The sequence below is a fragment of the Calonectris borealis genome, chromosome 17 (assembly GCF_964195595.1).
Source record: "Calonectris borealis chromosome 17, bCalBor7.hap1.2, whole genome shotgun sequence".
Taxonomy (NCBI): Eukaryota; Metazoa; Chordata; class Aves; order Procellariiformes; family Procellariidae; genus Calonectris; species Calonectris borealis.
The window spans coordinates 17,525,496-17,544,810 of record NC_134328.1 but is presented as its reverse complement, the minus strand read 5'-3'; the positions used below and the strand labels follow the sequence as shown (position 1 = coordinate 17,544,810).

The following is a 19,315-nucleotide window of genomic DNA, read 5'->3' as shown; positions in this document are numbered from 1 at the left end:
CTGGAGGGCACTCTGCACCGCTGCGTCCAGCGAGCCGGCGTCCTGCGGGAAGAAAGCATCGCTGGTGGGGAGAGCGGTCCCACAACGCCATCACCCCCCGTGCAGCCTGTGCCCACCATCCTGCGCTGCGCCGCTGCACCGCGCCTCTGCCGGGTCCCTGGTACGCCCACGCTGGCAACGCCGCCGAGCCCGGGGGGGCTCCAAACCTTCCTGGGCTGGAAACTGGGGAGGAACTGGGTGTAGAGCAGACCAAGCACCGCGCAGCCAGGGGCAGGAGCACGGCCGGGTCCGGTTCCCAGCACTGGGCTGTGGTTTAAGGAGCCTGAGATGAGCCCTGAGCGGAGCCTGCCGCCCCGCTCCGCTCGGGAACGCTGGCCGTGCGGAGGCGGAGGAGCCACAGCAGCCAAGGGGTTAAGCCAAGCCAGACATGGAGCGTGGGGATGCCGGGCTCAGCAGCTCGCTGTAGGAATGCAGCAGATGGGAGGAAGGACAAACATCTGAAGGTGTTTTGGTTCAGACTCATCGCTGAATTCGCCGAACTCAAAATTAGTCCTCCGAGCGTTTTCTGGGAAGTGCTCTGCCGGGTTACAGCCCCCTCCCCTGCGCCCCTTCCAGACTGGGGCAACGTGCCACGTGTAAACTGGCGGTTCCGAGTTTGCTCTCCCAGCTTTGCAGGAGGTGTCGGCTGCGCAGGCCCGGCTGGCGCAGCAGGTACGTGGAGGGAAGCCATCAGACGGCTCCCGTTAAATCCCAGCTGCGTTACAGGCAGCACGGGGGTGACTACAGACATGGCTGCCAAAAGGAGCCCATCGGCGAGTGGGAAAGAGAGAGACTTCTCCAACTCCTTGGGGGTATTTCTGCAGGAGAGGCTCAGATAAACAACAGATCAGGCCGGGGCTGGCACCTGGGGGGCGGGTGGGCAAACGGCCCCTTTTCTGCTGGAAATGGTGCTGCTGCAGGAAAGATGCAGGTTTCTGCGTGGTGCAGGGTCAGGCCCAGCCTGGCTGGCCGGGGATCTGCTGCTCTGCAGCGGGACAGCTCTCCTCCGCCTCCTCCTCCTCCTCCTCCTCCTCCTGCAGAGCATGGTGTGTGCTACCTCTGCCAGTTGCTGGGTACCGAGGAGCCCCTAGCTCTGCCACCGGCTGCAGCCCACGGCAAAGCCGGGCCATCAGCCAGGGCTGGGCTCCAGATTTAACAGCGGAGGGACCCCAGCGCCGCAGGCAGCCGGCAGGAGCTGCCACAGGGATAAGCATCCTCCTGGCAGCCGGGGCAGCAGCCAGGTCCTGCACCTTGGGCAGCCGCAGCTCACCGTCATCCCCATGCTCCTGCACGGGCACTCGGGAAGCCAGGCGGGATTAGCTGAAGGTGGGCATTAGTTTCATGCAGCTGAAACTGGCCTGGGAGCCCATACAGAGAGAAAGTGGCCTCGCTTAGTTCAGCTTAATTAGCTTTAATGTGCTTTAGCTAAAGTACTTCGCAGTCATGCTTTGGTTAATTCTCCTTGACTTTTTCTCCGTGTCTCCACACAGAGATCTCCTGCCCTTGGCCCTGGCAGGAGAAGCCACAGGGCCAGGGCAGAGCAGGAGGAGACCAAGTCCCTTCTTGGTGCCCTGATCTGCAAGTGCGTTCCCTTGCCAGGCGCTCTGCACGCCTGCCGTTGGACTGCTGCTCTTCCCACACTTTGCACAATTCCTAGCAGGGACGGGAGGCCTTGCTCTGGAGAAGCCCCGCTGCAGGGTAAAATCCAGCTCCCTGCTCTGCCTTGCTGCTGCGGGGCCCCGGCGCAACCGCCCGCTCCCAGGCACCAAGTCCGGCCGGGCGCCCACCATCTCCTGGCCTGGCACTACCGAGCTCGGCTCCTTCCCCGTCCCAGCACGGAGGTGAGGAGCCGCCGTCTGTAACAGCAAAAGGGGATCCATCCGGCTCCTAATGGTGCCACGAGAGATGGGCCAGAGCTGCCTGCCCTGCCTGCCCTGCCTGCGCTTGCCTTCGCCAGAGCCCGCTGCCCAGTCACCCTTGCACAGCCCCGGCACATCCCAAACCAGCTCTTTTGAAACCGAACTAAACTCTTACTGGCTGAGCTCACGTGGCACTGATAAAAAAGCAAAAGAAAAGAGAAAGAGGAGCCAGGCCCCCTGAGACCGGGGCCGATGGGGCTCTGCTCCGGGCAGGCTGCATCGAGCAGCCCCAAACACGGCCATTCCCTGGCTTGGCCGCGCTGCCGGGGAGGGCTCTGTGGGGCGGGGGGGCGCAGACCGCAGGCCGACGGGGCCAAGGCGCATGCTGCCAGCAGCCCCATCCCACACCCGCCAACTCTCGTGACACTGTCCCCCCAAACCCCAGAGCAGCCTCCCCCGGCCGCGGCACACGCAGCCCAGCTCCCCAGCCTTGCCCAGTCCCGCACCTTGGCAGCTGGAGAGAAACACACGGAATTTGGGTAAACCGGCTGGGATAAACTTGGGGTGTCTGGGGGAGGGGACAGCCCTGCTGCAGGGGGAAAAAGGAAAATCTTCCAAATCAGCACCAAAACCCCACAGCAAAGGGACACGCCAGAGGACGGATCGACTGAATAAACAAAGCCGCTCCCCTGTCAATGGAATAAAACCGTGCAGGACTTCATCCAGCAGCGTGAGCCAACGTCGGGAGAGAACGACTGATGGAGGCACCAGGCGCAGCCCGCGTTGTGCTGGGGAATATTTTGGCCTGGAATGACTAACAATGTTTTCATTGAGTGTCACAAAGCACTTCATCATTGGGGGAGGATTTTGGGGTGCAGCGGCTCCGCATTCATGGGAGAAGCTGAGGCCAGGCCGGCCGGGGAGCCGTTAGAAATCCAAAAGCAACCAATTAGCCCACGTTCCTCCGCCAGCTGCGAGGGAGCACAGAACCGAAACAAAAGGCATTAGGGAACATAAGGAGATTTACATTTGCAAAGCTATTTCCATTCTAATAAGCCAAAGTGCTGTTAAATAGAGATTGATATTTCTCCCCAAATACCCGTATTTTTTAAAGTGGTTTACACCAACAAGACGAGCTGGGCTTTGGTGTTTTGGTGCTGTAAAGTTGTTTAACTCGTACCCAAAGCCGCAGGGTGACTCAGCTCCGTCTCCCTTCTCCCTCCTGCTCAGGAAGGAGCGAGGTTTGAGCGTCAGGACCAGCCCTGAATAACAATTCCTTTCTCTCTCCTGCAGCTCTTGCTGTTGGCAACTTTGGCAGGCACGATGCAAACGCTAACGAACAGCCCCAGCCTGGCGGAGCGGGAGGCCAGCGCTCAGCACAGCATCACCCGGGAGCCTGGGACAACAGCATGTGCCGGCTGCGGTGACAAACGAGATGGCCAGCCCGGGGACGGATCTGCCGAGTGTCTTGTACCTGCACGCCAGGCACGGTCCACGCAGCAGCACCCGCTTGCTGCACCCCATCCCCCTGCCAAACTTTGCAGGGAAGTTTAAGCATCGCGGGCTGCAGACCCGCACATGCCTGCCCGAGCAGCCGACGGCCACCTCCGCCCTCGCACCCGACCTCCGCCCTCGCACCCGACCTCGGCCATCGCTCCCGACGCCCACCCGGTGCTCGGGAGGGCCGGGGCCCGCAGGTGCCCGCGGGGGCCGGCAGCGAGCGGGGAAGGTCAGCAGAAAGGACGGGAAAGGAGAAGGAATTACCATGTCTACCGGGAAGTGGCGGAGGGGCCGGGGGGCCCCGCGGCACCGACTGTCCCGTCCCTCTTCCTTGCTGGGGGCCCGAGCGCTGCCCCTCCGCCCCGGCTCTCCCGCCCGCTCCTCGCCGGTCCGCGGGCGGCTCTTCCCCGGCCGCCGGCGCCTCCCCGAGCCGCGGGCGGGCGGGCGGGGGCGGGCAGCCCCGGCCCCATCGGCCCCATCGGCCCCGGCCCGGCTCCCCCCGCCCGCCGCGCCTCTTCGGGGGGAAAGGGAAAAAAACCACAAAACCAGAAGGATAAAGAAAGAAAAGGCGAAGAAAGAGCGAGCGCGGCGGGGCGGGCCGGGGGAGGGGGCTGGCGGGGGGCGGCTCGGGGAGCGCCTGCGGCGGCGAGCGGGGCCGGGGCCGGGGCCGGGGGGCCGGGCCGGGGCCCCGCCGGCTGCCCCCGAGGCGGCGGCTGCTCCCGGGGAGCTCCCCCCGTGCCCCCGCCGGGTGCCTCCGAGGCGGCGGCGGAGGCGGCGCCGGCTCCGTCCCCCCGGCGGGGAAAGGGGGGGGTGCACGACCCCCGGAGAAAAAAGCCCCGGGGGGGGTGGCAGCCCCCGGCGGGTCCGGCCCCGGCCCCCGCGGCACCGTGCCAGGCAGGGGCGCTCCGCCGCCCCCCGGGCCCCGGAGCAGCTCCGGGCAGCCGCCGCTCCCGGCTCGGGGATGCTTCACGGCACCGGGAACAGGCAAAGCTGCGTGTGCGTGTGTGTGCACACATGCAGTTTTTCTGGCGGCTTCCCTCTTTAAATAAACACAGGCCAGCGTTGATACGAACCGTCAGGACTGGTTTGTATTCAGAACAGAGCACTTAGCACAGCGCGGAGTTCTCATTTCTGAATTGGCCTAAAAGCATAGCAGAAAGAAAGTGTCTCTTACAGCTCTTTGGGATGTTTCAACGATGGAAAGTACCTACTTGAAGGCAGAATTGTGTGATTTAGCAACCAGAAGTCATACAAAAACAATCAGTGTAAGAGCCAAAGCCCCAGATTTAGTACATCCTAACACAAACCGCTGCTGCTCGGCACAGCTCTTCAATCCCCAGGCATGGCATCCAGCGCTCTCAGACCCTCTGCTCCCTGCTCAGGCTGAAGCTGTTTCCACTGTTGTGTTCATGGGCGCGGGCTCAGGGATGGGAGCAGGGACGGGTGGGATGGCCGCAGCGTGGGCTGCAAGCCACCAGGGCAGTCTCGATAACGAACATTTGTCCAGAGATTAGCGAGCGGCCAAAGGACACGCTGTGAAAACAAGCTGAGACAGGAGGAGGTACAGCTGGGATGCTGGCTTGTTTGGAGGGAGGACGGCGCCAGGGAGGGCTTTGCGCTTGCTTCCCATTTCCTTGGGAGCTAGCGAGAGCCCTTTCGTCGCCAGTAGAGATCACGAGTGCTGCAAGGGCTCAGGCACTGGCGGTCGTGCTGGGTGGGCAGAGGCTTGGCCGCGGGGAGCAGGGCTGGAGTGCCTGGCTGCAGCCCACCATGTGGCTCCAGACCCACAGGCACTGCCACAGCTCTGTGCAGGGCTGGCCCTTGGCTCAACCCTGGTCCAAGCCGTCTGCCTGGGATCCCTAACGCAAATTGGGGCCCACTGAGCCAGCTCCTCCCTTCTCCACCAGCAGCCAATTGCTTCTTTAATTGCATTAGTTCACATACTCTGCTTCAGCCTTTTTATAGTTTCTCTGAGTGTGAGGGGAGTATGAGCTCATGCTCTGACCTTCTTTAATTGCCTGGTTACCTCTGAAATGAGCCCAAGAACTTACTTTGGCTCGTACACCTTCTGAAAGGCACCAGGGCCGGGTGAGGAGGGAGTCAGCGTGGCTGAGTGGGTCCCACACCAGCAGGTAGGATCCCTCTGTGGCACTGGTGAGCAGGAGGGGAAGGATGCGAAGCCGAGCCCAGTGGGACCCAACCACCCCAGCACCATGGAGTGCCTGAGGGCAGCAGCTCCCAGCCTGGGCCCTGGGGCGCTCTTACCAGCTGTGCTGAACTAGTCCACCCTGAAAATGCACCCAGCATTGCTGGATTCAGCCCTGCATCCCTGTAGCACCCCAAGGCAGCTCCCTGTGCCCTCCTGCTGCCCCGAGACAGCAAGGCTTGGAGGTGGGAATGGGGGTGCTGGGCACCAAGCCTGCCCAGCAAAGGGCAGAGCTCCTGGGGGCCTCCCGGGTGCCCCTGCTGCCACGGGGCCCCTGACCCCATGAGCTCACCCTCCTCTTTCGCTCCCTTTCTCCATGCCCTGTTTGTCCCGAGCAGCTGCTGGGACAGGCTGCATGTGGCCTCCTGCCCTGCCCCTCTGCCGGCACAGAGCCACCATTCAGATTCCCCCAAGCTCTGCCCGAGGTCACCATTCTTGCATTTTTATTTTTACTTTTCTGCAAGATCATCCCCCTTGCTCTCTGCGTCCCCTTTTGTCTCCCACGAGGCTCCCAGACCTCGTGTCACGAGCTGGCGTGCTGTGCGAGGAGCCCGCCTGTCTGGGGGCGATGGCAGCCCTCAGCGGGTGGAGAAGACGCTCTGGCTGCAGCACTGGTCCTGGGGGACCCCCGGGACGTCACTGGGGTGTTGGGGTGGAGGGAGGGTGAGGGTGGTGAGCCCAGCATGGGGGACGGTCTCTGGGGTTGCGGTCCTGCTGGGAGCCTCGTTGCTTGCGGCCGTGTCCCTGCACCCAGGGTCCTGGTCTGCGGGGCGCAGCTGCTCGCCATGCCCTGCAGGGCTCCTGCTTTTTTAGCTCTCGTGTCCCCGGGTGTTCCCGGCTGCTGGTTTTTGATGCAGTGGTCAGGGCTGGCGTCAGCAGCGACCCCGTGCTGGCGGAGAGCCCGCCCGGCTCCAGGAACAGCCACGGCCAGGTCACGCTGATCCTGCAGCTGGGAAAACAACAGCGCAGGAGCCCCCGCGCGTCCCCCAGCTGTATTTTTAGATGCTGCTGGGTCAAAGGTTGTCTGGGACTTGCAGGTGATGGTGGGCAGTGTCAGGCTGGCAGCGATCCCACACACGTGGGAGTGGGCAGGAGCCGCAGCTCCCCCGCATCGCAATGCTGACAGCATTTCGCCGAGCTCTGGGTGAAGTCCCTGCAGGTCTAGGGACGGTGGCCACAGGTCCCGGTCAGAGCCCGGTTCTGTTGCTGGCAGTGAACTTGTCCTGGCTGGAAATGGATAGGGGGAGGTTTTATTTCTGGCTGTGGACTTCTCTTTTCCAAGTTCCCTCCAAAACCAGCCAGGTTGCTCTCGCTTTTCTTGCCGAGTCCCCCGGGTTTTCCCCTGCGTTTCCCCAGCAGGGTTTGCCAGCCCACAGCTCTGCCCTGCAGCTGCCAGGGAAAGCCTGATGAGCGGCAGCAGCAATGCCTCTGGCACCAGCACGCGCTGCCCGGGCCCCGGGGAATTCCCAGGACGGTTGTGGCACCGCAGGAAACGGATGTGGCCAGATTTCCTTGCAGAAAGCAAACGTGTCTGGGTGTCCTTGCTCGCAGCCTGAGGAGCAATAACTCCCTACGTCTGCCAAAGGCCGTCCCAGGGACAGCCGGGGTGCAGCCAGCCCTCGCCGGGTGCTCACCTGGGAAGGGGCGCAGGGTGGCAGCGAGCCCAGCAGACCCAAGCTGGCGGCTGCTGGGGACGGAGCAGAGCCACAGCCCAACCCCCGAGGTCCCCCTGGGGAGCCCCAGCACACGACTGCAGGGTGGTTTGGGCCGTTGCATCACGCAAGAGCTGGAGGCAGGATCGGGAGCTGCCCGCACGTGCTGAGGAGCGTGTGGGGCCAGAGGAAGCCCTGGGGAGCGGCGGGTGGCCTGGCCACAGCAGGGAGGGGGTCCTGACCCACAGCCCTGGGCGGGGGGCAGCCGGCAGCACGGAGATGGACCTCCTGCAGCTCCCTGCCCTCCCCGCCTCTGGACTCCCGTCTGACGGTGGTCCTTTCCTTTGCCCAGCAAACCCCAGCCCAGCTCCGCAGCCCTGGGGGGACCAGTCCTTCCCCAGCGGAGCCACCAGTCAGGAGGAGGCTTTTCCCCTCCGAAGGGTCAGGTCGGGCAGGGCAGGATTTACGCTCCATTCCCTGCTGTCATCCCTCGCACAAAGCACTACCAGGCCCAGCCCGCAGCGTCCGGTGTTAGATGAGGTTTCAGCTGTTCCTTGCCAAACACGGGAGCGTTTGGTCAGGGTTTGTGCTGTTTGAAGGGTTTTTTTCGGTTCAATTTTAAAATTTGCTCAAACCCAGAAGGAAAACTTTCTGGTTTTGCTTCCTCTCTGTGCTGCTCCCCATAGAATTTCATTTCTCCCCATGGAAGAGGTTCTGGTTCCTCAATGCTTGTCCTGAACATCTTAAATATTGTTTCGAAACAGCCCTGCTGAGATGCAGTGTCATGGATGGGAGGGTTTGGGGAGCTTCTCCTCTGCACCGAGCAAAGCGCTGCTGACGGGCAGCAGCAAGGCCATGGCTGCAAGTAGGGATTTGGCCTTTTAACTTTCTCCTCTGCTCCTGGCTGCTTCTCTCTGGGCAAAATGAGCTCTGCCCATGGGCTCCTGGCCCCCAGGGATGGATTGGGGCCAGCACTGATGGGACGATCGCAGCCTGTGGATGCTGTCTGGGTGCCAGTGGGACACGGCTCCTCCCTGGGCTGTTTGTCCATCTTTGGCAGGCACTGCCAGCACCAGACCTGCTGGGTTGCTGTGTCCTTGTTTTCCTGCCCTGGGTCTGAGAGCCAACGGCGATTGCAGTGCCACTCTCCAAAGCTGTAGCCACACGTGCAAGTCTGGCGGGCGTTTGCTGTGTGTCTGCCAGGCAGCCTGCAAGTGCCCCCGTCTGAAGCTCCAGGGAAGAAAGGCAGAGTGGATCTCTCCAGCCCCGATCCTCCATGTGCCAGGTTCCTCAGCACAGACACCCCGGGCTCCGCTTGCCCCATCCCTCGGGGCCTCCCGGGGCTGCAGCGCCGCGGGGCACGGCCACGCTGGCGGCTGTGCTTGAGCAATAGCTGCATTTCACAAGCGCATGGTTCAGGGATGTTGCCTCTGAGCAACCAGGACTTCCCTGGACCCAGCATGAGATCTGCCTGCATCAGCTGCCACGGGTTTCCTGTGCCCGGTCCTGCCGTTTCCCCAACGGGAAATGAAAGTAACTCAAATCATTCCTTCTTCCCTCACCTCTGCCCTGCAGCCTGTGGGCAGGGTCCGGTCAGCCCCGCTCTCCCCGCTGGGGGTCAGGGGGTGCTGCCCCCTTGCCCCTGCCTGGCTGCACCCAGCTCCCGCACCCATCTCCAGCCATGGTGAGCCCAAGCTGTGACATGTCGGGGCCCCAGAAGTTTTGCATCTGTGGCTTTTTCCTGGTGTGCTGGACGTCTCCTCCCATGCACGGCTGCTTTGTGATGGAGCCCCGTGCCTGGGGCTGGAGGCGCAGGGCACCCTGCTGATTTAGTTCCCCCCGGAACCCCGCTGCGGCCACCCAGTGCAGGCAGGTGCCCCTTCAGCAGCGCTGCTGGGTGTGGGGGGACTCTGGGGTCTGCTCACATGGGGTGAGAAACCGCAACTTGCTTCCTTTAGCCCTTGCTGTGCCCCAAGGCTGCTCTGTTGGTAACGTTACAACGGGTGCCTTTGGCAGGTCTGTGTCACGATAGTGGCAGCTAATGCCCAGGGGCGCAGAGCAGACTGGAGCCCCACGGGATGGGCGGGGGGCAGCAGGGCTGGCAGACGGCTCGGGGGCACCCCGGGCTGTTCCCAGCCTTTGCTCGGCAAAGGCAGAGCAGAGCAGGCAGAGCACGCAGTGAGAACATAGCCCCATCGAACACGGCTGGCAGAGCCGAACCCGTGCCCGCAGCAGGTCTGCTTCACCGAGCACCTGCCTCTGCTGCAGGCAGGGACCGTTTGCACCCGATGGAGAGATGGAAACTGAGCTGTCGCCTCCCAGTTTTCGCTATCCCTTCCCTGCCTGCAAGGAGAGGCACCGGGCGTGCTGCTGGGTGCAGGTGTGCCATGCTGTGCCGTAGGCGCGGCTGCCACCGGTGAGCGGGGCAGTGGCCCAGCAGGAAGCCCTGGGGCTCCGGGGGACGTCCCGCGCGGGCTGCGGCAGCGGCTCTGCACGCCTCCCTCGCCTGCGGTTCCCGTTTTGGCACGGATATAAAGGCGGTGTGGGCAGGGAGAGCCCGGCAGCAGTGCGGCACCGCGGGGCAGCCAGGATGGGAGCGCAGAGCCTGGCGGTGGCTTGCGAGGCGCTGGCTTTGTGCCTGGCACTTGCCGGGGCCACCAACCCCGGCTTCGTGGTGAGGATCACCCAGGCAGGCTTGGACTATGGTGGGTTCAGCTTCTGATTTCCCTCCTTGCAGGTGTGCTGGTGGCCGAGGTGTGGAGCTGGGCGCTCGCTTGGAGACTGTGGGGTCCTGGGGCAGTATGGGGGAGCCTCGGCCACAGGTGTCGAATGCACCATCACCCGGGGCTTCCTGCTGATGCACCCCTCTGCCCCCCCCACCTTCACGGAGCCCCTGCAGAGGGGCCCGGCCCTGCGGGGGTCTCGGGGGGCTGCACCCAGGCGGTGTCGGGGGAGGCGCAGGGCTGGCAGGGCCAGAGGGTCCTGCTCTCATGGCACGAGTCCGGGCAGCCGAGCCGTGAGCCCTGGAGGAGTGAGCTACGGAGGAGAGGAGGTGGGGAGCTGCGGGGGGGCAGTGACGGAGATGGATGGGCCCCGCGCTGGTTTTATTGAGGCAGGCAGAGCCCCGGCTCCAGCGGAGCGCTGATATGGATTGAAATACACTGTGTGAGAAACAGCTCATTTACTCGGCAGCTCTGCCAGCTGCATGGGAGAGGACGTGACTCCCCTTCCCAGATGGATGCAGGGATGCAGCACCCACCCACGCCGTGCTGCTCCCTGGGATGTGTGCTCCATCCAGCTTTGCCCGCCAGTGCTGGACATGGAGCGGCGTGGTGCCCAGGACCTCCTGCACACCTCGCCCAGCGCCCAGCCCAGAGAGCGAGGACTGGGACCTCTCCTCCCTTTCCGTGCCACCTGGCCACCACCTTCCCCTGGGGCAAGCAGGCAGATGTCAGGCAGCGTTGCCCATGCGCTTACAGGGCTCTGTGCACCGAGATTAGCTTTAAAGATAGCCTGGGAGGTGGAAAGCAGCCAGGCCACCGCCCGGATGTTTCCTTTAACCCTTCCACTGTGCGCCTGGTGCATGCTCCCAGCTCCCCTGGGAAGCGCATGGCGGTGACGCTCTCCCTCTGCCCCTGCAGCCCATCAGCATGGGATCACCGTCCTGGAGAAGGAGCTGGCCCAGCTGAAGCTGCCGGACATCTCGGGTGACTTCCGCCTCCGGCACGTGGCCAAGGTGCACTATGAGATCTCCAGGTGAGCCCTGCCAGCGCCCCGGAGCGGCTCGCTGCCCCCCGGCCCACGCGAGGGACAGGAGGGGTGGGGGAGGATGGGGAGCCCTGGAGCAGTGAGGACCATCCTGTCCCCTCCACAGCTCCCTGAGATGTTGGCCCTGTCCTCGGTGCAGGCAGAGATGCTCCTGGTTTGCCCTCCTGCCCAAAGGGGAAAAAGGGAACCGGGGTGACGGCACTCTGGGCGCGGGCGGATTTTGCGCAGCTGCAGCCCAGGCGGTGGAGGTGGCCTTGCCCACGGCAGCAGGACACCCGTCCCGCCCATGGAGCCGGAGCCCAGCCCCTGAGGAGATCCCAGCTCCGCGCTGCCCCTTTGCACCTCTCCGCTCCCACTGCGCAGGGTTTCGAGCTGCTGTTTGGGTGGCTGCAGGGACCACGTTTCCAAAGGCGCCGCTCTGCTCTGCGCGTCCCTGCCAGGCATCGCTTTGCTGCGGCAGGATGGGAGCTGGGGATGCTGCCGGCATGGTGACCCCGCTCCCTCCCTCCCCAGCCGTGTGCCCGGGGGCGAGGCACCCCCTTTCAAGGGCCTTTTCTCTTATTTGTTATTCATTTATTTTTAGATTGGACCTTCGCAGTTTCCACTTGCCGTACTCGCGGATTTCCCTGGTCCCCAACGTGGGCCTGCAGGTCGCCATCTCCAACGCCTTCGCCGAGATGGACGGGAACTGGCGGGTGAAGATGTACTTCATGTGCGTGCCCAGCTCCCCCTCTCCCTGCTCGGGCGCTTCACTCTGCGTCCCCCTCTCTGGGTCTGGACAGGTTTTTTCTCCTCTCCCTCTCCCTTGTGCCTGGGCAGCTGTTGCTTTGCTCTCTCCAGATGTGCGGACTTGCCTTTCCCGCAGCCGGGCTGCAGCCGCTGTATTCCCGATGCACGTCTGGGAGCCCCTCGCCCTGCGGGAGCCCTGCCAGGCCTCCCTCCGTGCCAAGAGTCCTCGGAGCTGGCCAGGCAGCATTTATCCTGCTTGCAGGTGGTTGGGGAGACAATGTGAAAGCCATCTCCCCTCTCGTGGCACCCAGGGGTGTGAGGGACGGTCCCTCCCACTTGCTGGCACGGGGGAGCACCCTCCTGAGCACCCGCAGGGACAGACCCGGGCCGGGACCGGGGGAGGGCAGGGATCGCTGCCACTCGTACAGCCACGGAGATGGATAAAACGGGGCGGGAGGCACGAACAAGGTGGACGATGGAGGAGCTGTGCTCCAAGTCTCCGGTCTCTCTCCCATCTCCCTCACTTGCTCTCGGCCCTCTCTGTTTAAAGGTTACCTCTCCTAGTTTATGTTCCAGTGAAATTTGTTTTCCCTGAGCTTAAAAACTTTCCCGGTCTCGTCTGGATGCTCAGTACAAGGGAGAGCCTGAGCTAGATAGATCCGTCCCAAAGCTGATCTGGGGTCCCTCCACCAGGACTCGGCATTGAGAAATGTCCCCTTCTGGTCCTCCTCTCCCTGCAGCCGGGACCACGGTTCGTTTGACCTGAAGGTGGAGAACGTCTATATCAAAATCAACCTGAAGCTGGGCAGCGACGCCTCCGGGAAACCCACCATTGACACCTCTGACTGCAGCACCCGCATCTCCAAAGTCCGGGTACACTTTTCGGGCAAGTTTGGGTACGTAACTTCATCGTGCGGGCCTCGAAACGCTGCTGTTAGCCCGCCTGCTGTGGGAACGTGGCTTCCAGGCCCTGGTGCAAGGAATAAGTGTTGGCATACCTGCAGTCCCTTGGAGGCTGCCCCTTCTGCCCCCAGGCTGCCTGCGCTGGCCCCCACTGTCGGCTCTCTCTGGACTCTTGCGATATACTTCTCACCCAGAGAGGCAACTGAATGAACTTAAATCTGGCCTGAATTTGTCCTGCTGTGGCTGCACATCTAAGGGAGATTTAAGGCAGACACCAGACTTGCGTGCACGTTGTTTACAAGCAGGTCTGTTTGCAAATGTAAACCCTGAGGCAAAGCTAGACACCAAAGTGGTATGGGAATGACGTTCCCCAGTGTTCCAGAATCTCTAGTGTCTCCCTTTCCTGGCAAATGCTTCTGCAGCAGCCTCTGAGCTAAAGCACTCCTCTGTTTTTCTCTGCAGATGGCTTTACAACCTCTTCCATAGTGCTATTGAGTCCAGATTCCGGAAGATCTTGGAGAGCAAGGTACGTGAGCGGAGGAGGGCAGAGCTCCGGGTTTTTCTGGTGGTCTTTAGCCTTCGCTTGTGGCTGATGTGCTAGGAGGATCAGAGCACACGCAGGGATTTGACTAGAGCCAGAGCACGGGCGTGTTGCCGATTTGGTGAAAACCGGAGGAATGGGCATTGCTAACTGCAGTCTCCGTAGCATCGTGTGGCTCAGGCTGAATTCGAAACCTGCAGCCTTTGCCAAAGCCCAGCATAATTGGTTCCTAATTAACAAAGACTTTTCTTTCCATGTGGTCAGTTAATTAGATCTTATGCCTTGGCCAAACTCACTGTAACAGAGGAAACCTGATCGCTTTGGGGAGCAATGGGGGAGAAATTCTCATTTCTGGATTTCAGACGCTTGCCGTCTTGTTTTAACGGGGTGCATCAGGGAGGCCCTGCTACCGTCTGCCCGGTACAAAAGCCGACATGCAGGAGACCTGCAACAAGACATGGAAACAAGCTGTTAGCAATAATTACTACAAGGCTAACTGGCAGGAGTTACAGCCTCCCTGGATGTGAACCTTGCTCAGGAAGGAAGCAGTTGGAGAACAGGCAAATCCCACTCCCGCAGCACATCCCACCCTGCCCGGGCGCTATTCCCGATGCCATGTAGTGGCTTTCCCAAGGCCCCCGGGAGCGGTGGCAGCAGACGGGCTGGCAGCAGGAGCGAAGCTGGGGCTCAAAGGCCTTTTCTGCTGTTTTGCCGCTGGAAGGAGGGCAGCTCTGGGACTCCGAGGGCACCTCTGCTGCTCTGCTCCTCCTGCCTGTCCGAGCCCGCTCTGCCCAATGCACATTTCTCAGTGCCTTTCTCCATCTGTGAGATGGCACCAGGAGCGATGGGCAGGAGAGGGCAGGGGCCGGGACCCCAAGGCACAGCCCGGTCCCAACCCAGCTCCGGCCCTGGCAGCCCGTGTCTGCCTCCTGCTCTTGCTGCACGAGCCTGGACAGTCCTTGTGCCCCCAGTGCCAGGGGGACCCGGTCACTGGGAGACCCCGGTCGCTGGGATCAGAGCTGCGTTTGTCCGTCTGCAGCTCTGTCCTCCCAGGCAGCTATGGGGTGTTTCCAGGACAGACAGACGAATATCGGCTGGGCACAGGGAGGAGCAGCAACCCTCTGTCGATAAGGCCATGCCCAAGGCCCCGTCCCTCCTCTTCCTCCCCGGCGCGGCCCAGCCAGCGGCTGCATTGCTGTTAGCATGGTCGCTGCTCCTCCGGAGCTCTGCATCTCGCTGCCAGCTGCTGCAGGCTGGATGCCCGGTCAGACAGATGATGGCCTGATCCTGCCTGGCGGTTTCTGTGCCATTATGGGGAAAGCGTTGGAAGAGAGCTTGTGCAGATTCTCTCGGCCGTCTGCGGGACTGTGCCCTGCAGTCAGTTTCCTGGGTCAGTGTTTAGCCTGCAGTTAAATCCCCCACTGATGCCGAGGCTTCACCCGTCGATGACAGTGGCAGAGGGATTTGCTCTTCTGTCCTGGCAGCACGGGGCTGTAGGAACTCAGGATAGCTCTGCTTTGTCAGTGCAATTAGTGCTCCTGCCCCTGCGGGGGTGGGTTAACGCTTTCGGTTGCTCTGCTGCGGCTAAGTCCTGGCTGCTCAGCACAAGTCATTCCAGCACGGGCCGTAGGAAAAGCCTGAGGGCACACGTGAGATTCCTTCCAAGGGCCTCCATGGAGCTGAGCAGTGGGTGGGGAGCTTGCTGCAAGCAGATGCTTGCAGGTATAAACCCTGCTTGTATCTTGGACACTTAATTAATGTGCTGCCTGAGGAGTAGAGACAAACATCATTGTGTGCTCCTTTATGTAAACAGGCTTTTGCAAGGAATAAAACCAGCACCGGGCAGCAGAGCAGAGAGTGCAGCTGAGGCTTTGACCCAGGGGATATGAACTGGACGCCCCCGGCAGAGCTGCCCTTGCTCAGCTTCGCTGCCTTTCTTTGCCGCAGGTCTGTGAGAACGTGGTCAGCTCTGTGCGCAACGAGCTCCAGCCTTACGTCCGGACCCTGCCAGGTACCAGGCGGGGGCTGCACGGGGTTTTAGGAGTGTTTCTTCCTAGCATTTCCCAGCCATGAGGACAGAGCTTTACCTTGTGCCCACCTCCCATTTCCTTGTATTTCTGCAGCCAAGTTGGGAGCTGGGGAACACTGTTATCAGCAGAGACTTGTCACTGTGCACCCTGTCCGGCCGCACACATAGCCTCCAGCGAGCCGTGCCCTGGAGCTGGTGGGAGCACGGGCTGCCTTAGCTGGGGGACCCAGACCATTCCTCATGTCCAGGAGTTAGTCTGCATGGCTGAGAAAGAGAGTCAGGAGGGAAATGTGATTTTTTGCTTCTAAGCAGAAGCAAGCACAACATGAAGCTGGTACTGAGCTGTTGCACCAGGAAGCCTGGGCACGGCACCGCCTGGATGTCTGCAGGGGCAACCTGCTCCCGGCTTTCCCGTGCCATCCCCCTCTTGCTCATCCGTTTGTTCCGTGTTTTACAGTCACAGCCAGGATAGATGCCATGGCTGGCATCGATTACTCCTTGGTGGCACCCCCAACTGCTACCGCCCAGTCCCTGGACGTGGACCTGAAGGTGAGAGGCTGCCCTGGGAAAGTTTGAGTTGGCTGATGCCATCGCCACGGGCGGGTGGGGAACCAGGTTTAGGTACCTCCTGCAAATGCTGTTTCCCAGCTCAGGTCAGCAGGTGATCCCACCGTCCTCTGCTCTCCTGCTTCACCTCTCTCCCTCCTCCCAGGGCGAATTCTTCTCCCTGGCCCACCGCTCCTCCGTCCCCTTCTCTCCGCTGGCGCTGGCCTTCCCCCCGGATCACGACCGCATGGTTTACTTCGGGGCCTCCAGCTACTTCTTCAACACGGCCGGCTTTGCCTACCACGCAGCCGGGGCGCTGGTCTTCGAAATCACGGACTCCACGGTGAGCAGCGCAGGTGGGATGGGGCTGTCCCCGCGCCTCCGGGCGGTGGGTTCAATTCGCAGAGGAGCTCTGGCAGCAGCCTGCGGTCTCAGAGGGCTCCCCTGGCTTCCCCGGTGGGCTGCCCGGTGGCTGGGGGCTGCGGGATGCGGGCTGAGAGCTGGGGGCTGCGGGCTGGGGCCGGGGCCGTGCGGCACGGCAGCGCGTGGGGGCGGGAGGGCTGATCTCGCCGTGGGCTCAGCTGCGCCGTATTTCCCCGGTGTGACGGTTCTTGCCCCGCAGATCCCAAAGGGCGTTGACTTCCACTTGAACACCACCACCTTCTCAGCCTTCATTCCCCAGGTGAGTGGTCCAGCCCTGCCTCCCCGGAGCTCCTGCCACGCACAGCCGGGGGTTTGCTCTGTGCAAGGTGGTGTCCCCCAGGAATGGGGGCTTGTGCCGCTGTCCCTACCCTCTCCCTGCTCCTCTGCAGCTAGAGAAGATGTACCCAGACACACCGATGAAGCTCAGGCTGTCCGCCTCCTCCGCCCCATTCCTGAACATCGGACCAGGGGGGCTCTCACTCAAGCCTATCGTGGATATCCAGGCTTACGCCATCCTTCCCAACTCCAGCCAGGCTCCTCTCTTCCTCCTCAGCCTGGTGAGTTCAGGCTGTGCCTTTCGGCTGGTCGGAGCTGTTCCCCTGGGTGTCTGGTTTGGGGTGAGGTGGGATGAGCACTGCCAGAGCTCTGCACTCTCTCCCCAGTCGAGCAATGTGTCTGCCATCATCGACGTGAAATCCGGCCACATAGTTGGAAGCCTGAAGGTGGGCAGGTACGGAGGGGGAGCAGTGCAGGGGTGTGGCTGGGGGGTGCTTCTGTTCTGGGCTCCCGGGGACAGAGGTGAGGTGGGGAAGTCCCGGGGATGGGAACCTGGCGCGGAGGGGATGAGGTGGGGCTGGAGGGAGCAGGAACTGCGTGGCCATCGACAGGCGGCACCGAGGTGGGAACTGCTCCCTCCATTGGGACAGCCTTCACAGCACCGCTTCTGTTTCTGCGCAGGATGAAGCTCTCTCTGAAGCATTCGGATGTTGGCACTTTCCAGGTATGCTATCCTTGACCATAACCAGAGCCCCCAGCATGGACCCTGCTGGGGGCCAAGGAGATGGCTCGTTCCCTCCTGCCGCCCAACATGGGACCTGGGGGTGCACCCATGCTGACCCCATGGATGCCTCCTGCCTCAGCCCACGAGACTGGGAGAGGATGCAGAGCCAGATGCCATTGCCTCTCTCACCTCTAAGCTTCCTACCTCACCAGTGTGGCCAGACAAAGCCGCTGGTATCTGGCAAAGCGTGTGCCCATCCCAGCTCCTCGTCTCTTTTTCTTCTCCTAATTATCCTCCAGTGCCTGGTCACCTGCTCTACCACAGGCTAAAGCTCTTTTCCTTCCCCCTCTCTCCCCTCCCCAGGTGCGAATGCTGCAGTCCATAATGAACGTATTTGCTTCCAGTATCCTGCTCCCGCGTCTTAATGGTGAGAACCTGCTGGGAATGGGGGTGCTGGGGTAGTTGCCAGCCAGGTCACTCTGTCCGAGCAGGCCCAGCTCAATAATTAAATCCCTGTTGCCAAGCCTGATCGGTGGATGAAGCCTCAGGTGAGTGCAGGAGACAGCAGTAAAAGCGCCCGGCGGAGGCAGGCTGCGGGCAGCGGCGTGCAGGAGCCTCTCTCGGTGCTGTGACATGGATCCAGCAGTGAACACAATGGAAAAAATGAGCACAACGCACATCCTAATGCTTTCCAGACCCTCTCCCCCCCTCACTGCTGCTCATGACTGCCCAGCAACTGGGGCCAGAGCGGGGCTGGTGGCGGCCGGGGGCCTGGGGGGGTGGCACGGCACAATGTGCAGCCCCCAGCCCTTCTGTGGAGCTTGGGGGGAATTTCCTCTGCCTACCCCGGGAGCAGCGGGGCGAAGAAGGGGCCGGGGGGAGGAGGCGGCTGCCTGCTTTGCACGGCCCGTGCTCCCTCCTGCTCCCATTCCCGTCCCGATGTGGCCATGTGTGTCGTTTCTTCCAGCCAGGTTAGATCAGGGCTTCCCTCTGCCGCTGCCGGACCGAATACAGCTCTCCAATATCCTCGTGCGGTTTCACCAGGTGAGCGAGGGGGAGCTCCCAGCCCTGCCACGGCCGGGCCCCCGCCTGCCGGCGTGCAAGGCCAGTTCCCCCGCCGGCGGGGCGGCAGCGGGCGGGAGGGTGCGCTCGGCCGGGATCCCGGCGGCACAGCTGCAAACTAGAGCCCCGCTTTCCCCGTCTGCACAGAGGGGTCCGGCTCTGCACCCCCAGGGCAGCACCACGTCATTCTCCAGTTCTTAAACCCAGGGCCTGAATTTCCCACAACGCGTTTTATAGGACGCGGAGCTCTGCGCAGCAGCAGCCCCGAGCCGGCCCTCCCCGGCCGGCAGCGCCCGGCGGGATGCTGCGGGCGCAGAGCCGCTGCCGCGGTGGGGCTGGCAGCGCCTGCCGGGGGCGGTGGAGGGACCCCGCCGGGTCCCGGGGAGCGGGGAAGGCCCCTGTCGTGGGAGGCCCGGAGGGGTGCCACTACGGGGTGCTGAACAGTTATCGCGGGTGGCTGTGAAGCGCCTTCGGAGCCCTTCCAGGGCTAGCATCAGGCACGGGCCGGCAGAACCACGCGTGCCCCTCCGCCCGCCCTCCCCGAGGCGTGGCGGGTGCGGGGGAGCGCAGCTGCCCGCAACACAGAGCGGCTGCCAGGGCCTGTCCCAGCCCCCCGCTTTCCCCGTTTCTCCCAGAACTTCCTGCTGCTGGGAGCAGACGTTCACTACCAGCCCCGGGGACCGAGATAAGGCGACGAGAGGGACCTCGAGCACCAAAAATGCCCCTTGCCCGGCCCCGCTGCCGGGGCTGAAGACCACCGCTCCTGCTGCAGCCTCCCTCGCCGCCTGCCTCGGCCCGGGCCGGGGGCTGACCGCCCCGTCCCGCAGCCGGGGCCCGACCCAGCGCTACCGAGGGCTGGGCGCCCCTGGCCCCCCCCGCCCCTCCCCTCCCCGCCCCTCCCGCTTCTGCTGTGCGGAGGCAGCTGGCGGCAATAAAGGCGCAGTGGCGGTGCGGTCGTGTCTGAGTCTGCGGTACCTTCCCCGGGCCCTTCGCACCGGGCCCGGGGCTGCTCGGGGGCGGCCGCGGGGAGCCAGGAGCCCCCCCGGGGGAGGGAGGGC

General features: G+C 62.9%; 2 protein-coding genes across 3 annotated transcripts in view; both read left to right on the top strand.

The window, feature by feature from the left end:
• Positions 1–3,506, top strand: part of RPRD1B (regulation of nuclear pre-mRNA domain containing 1B) — a 74,504-nt gene extending 70,998 nt beyond the window's left edge. Inside the window, exon 7 of one of the 2 annotated variants that reach the window (XM_075166942.1) lies at positions 3,192–3,506. In XM_075166942.1, coding sequence (XP_075023043.1) covers positions 3,192–3,452 — 261 coding nt within the window. In that variant the 3' untranslated portion in view covers positions 3,453–3,506. The remainder of the gene's footprint in view (positions 1–3,191) is intronic. The other variant, XM_075166948.1, reaches the window with a different exon arrangement.
• A 6,314-nt stretch (positions 3,507–9,820) lies between these two features.
• LOC142089868 (bactericidal permeability-increasing protein-like) lies at positions 9,821–19,209 on the top strand. The gene is made up of 15 exons (XM_075166934.1): positions 9,821–9,961; positions 10,898–11,012; positions 11,608–11,736; positions 12,494–12,649; positions 13,119–13,182; positions 15,145–15,208; positions 15,684–15,775; positions 15,939–16,115; positions 16,395–16,454; positions 16,585–16,752; positions 16,858–16,925; positions 17,153–17,195; positions 17,559–17,622; positions 18,163–18,239; positions 18,893–19,209. The coding sequence occupies exons 1-15, from the start codon at positions 9,847–9,849 to the stop codon at positions 18,944–18,946; spliced, it is 1,446 nt and encodes a 481-aa protein (XP_075023035.1). The 5' UTR covers positions 9,821–9,846; the 3' UTR covers positions 18,947–19,209.
• Positions 19,210–19,315: the final 106 nt, after the last annotated feature.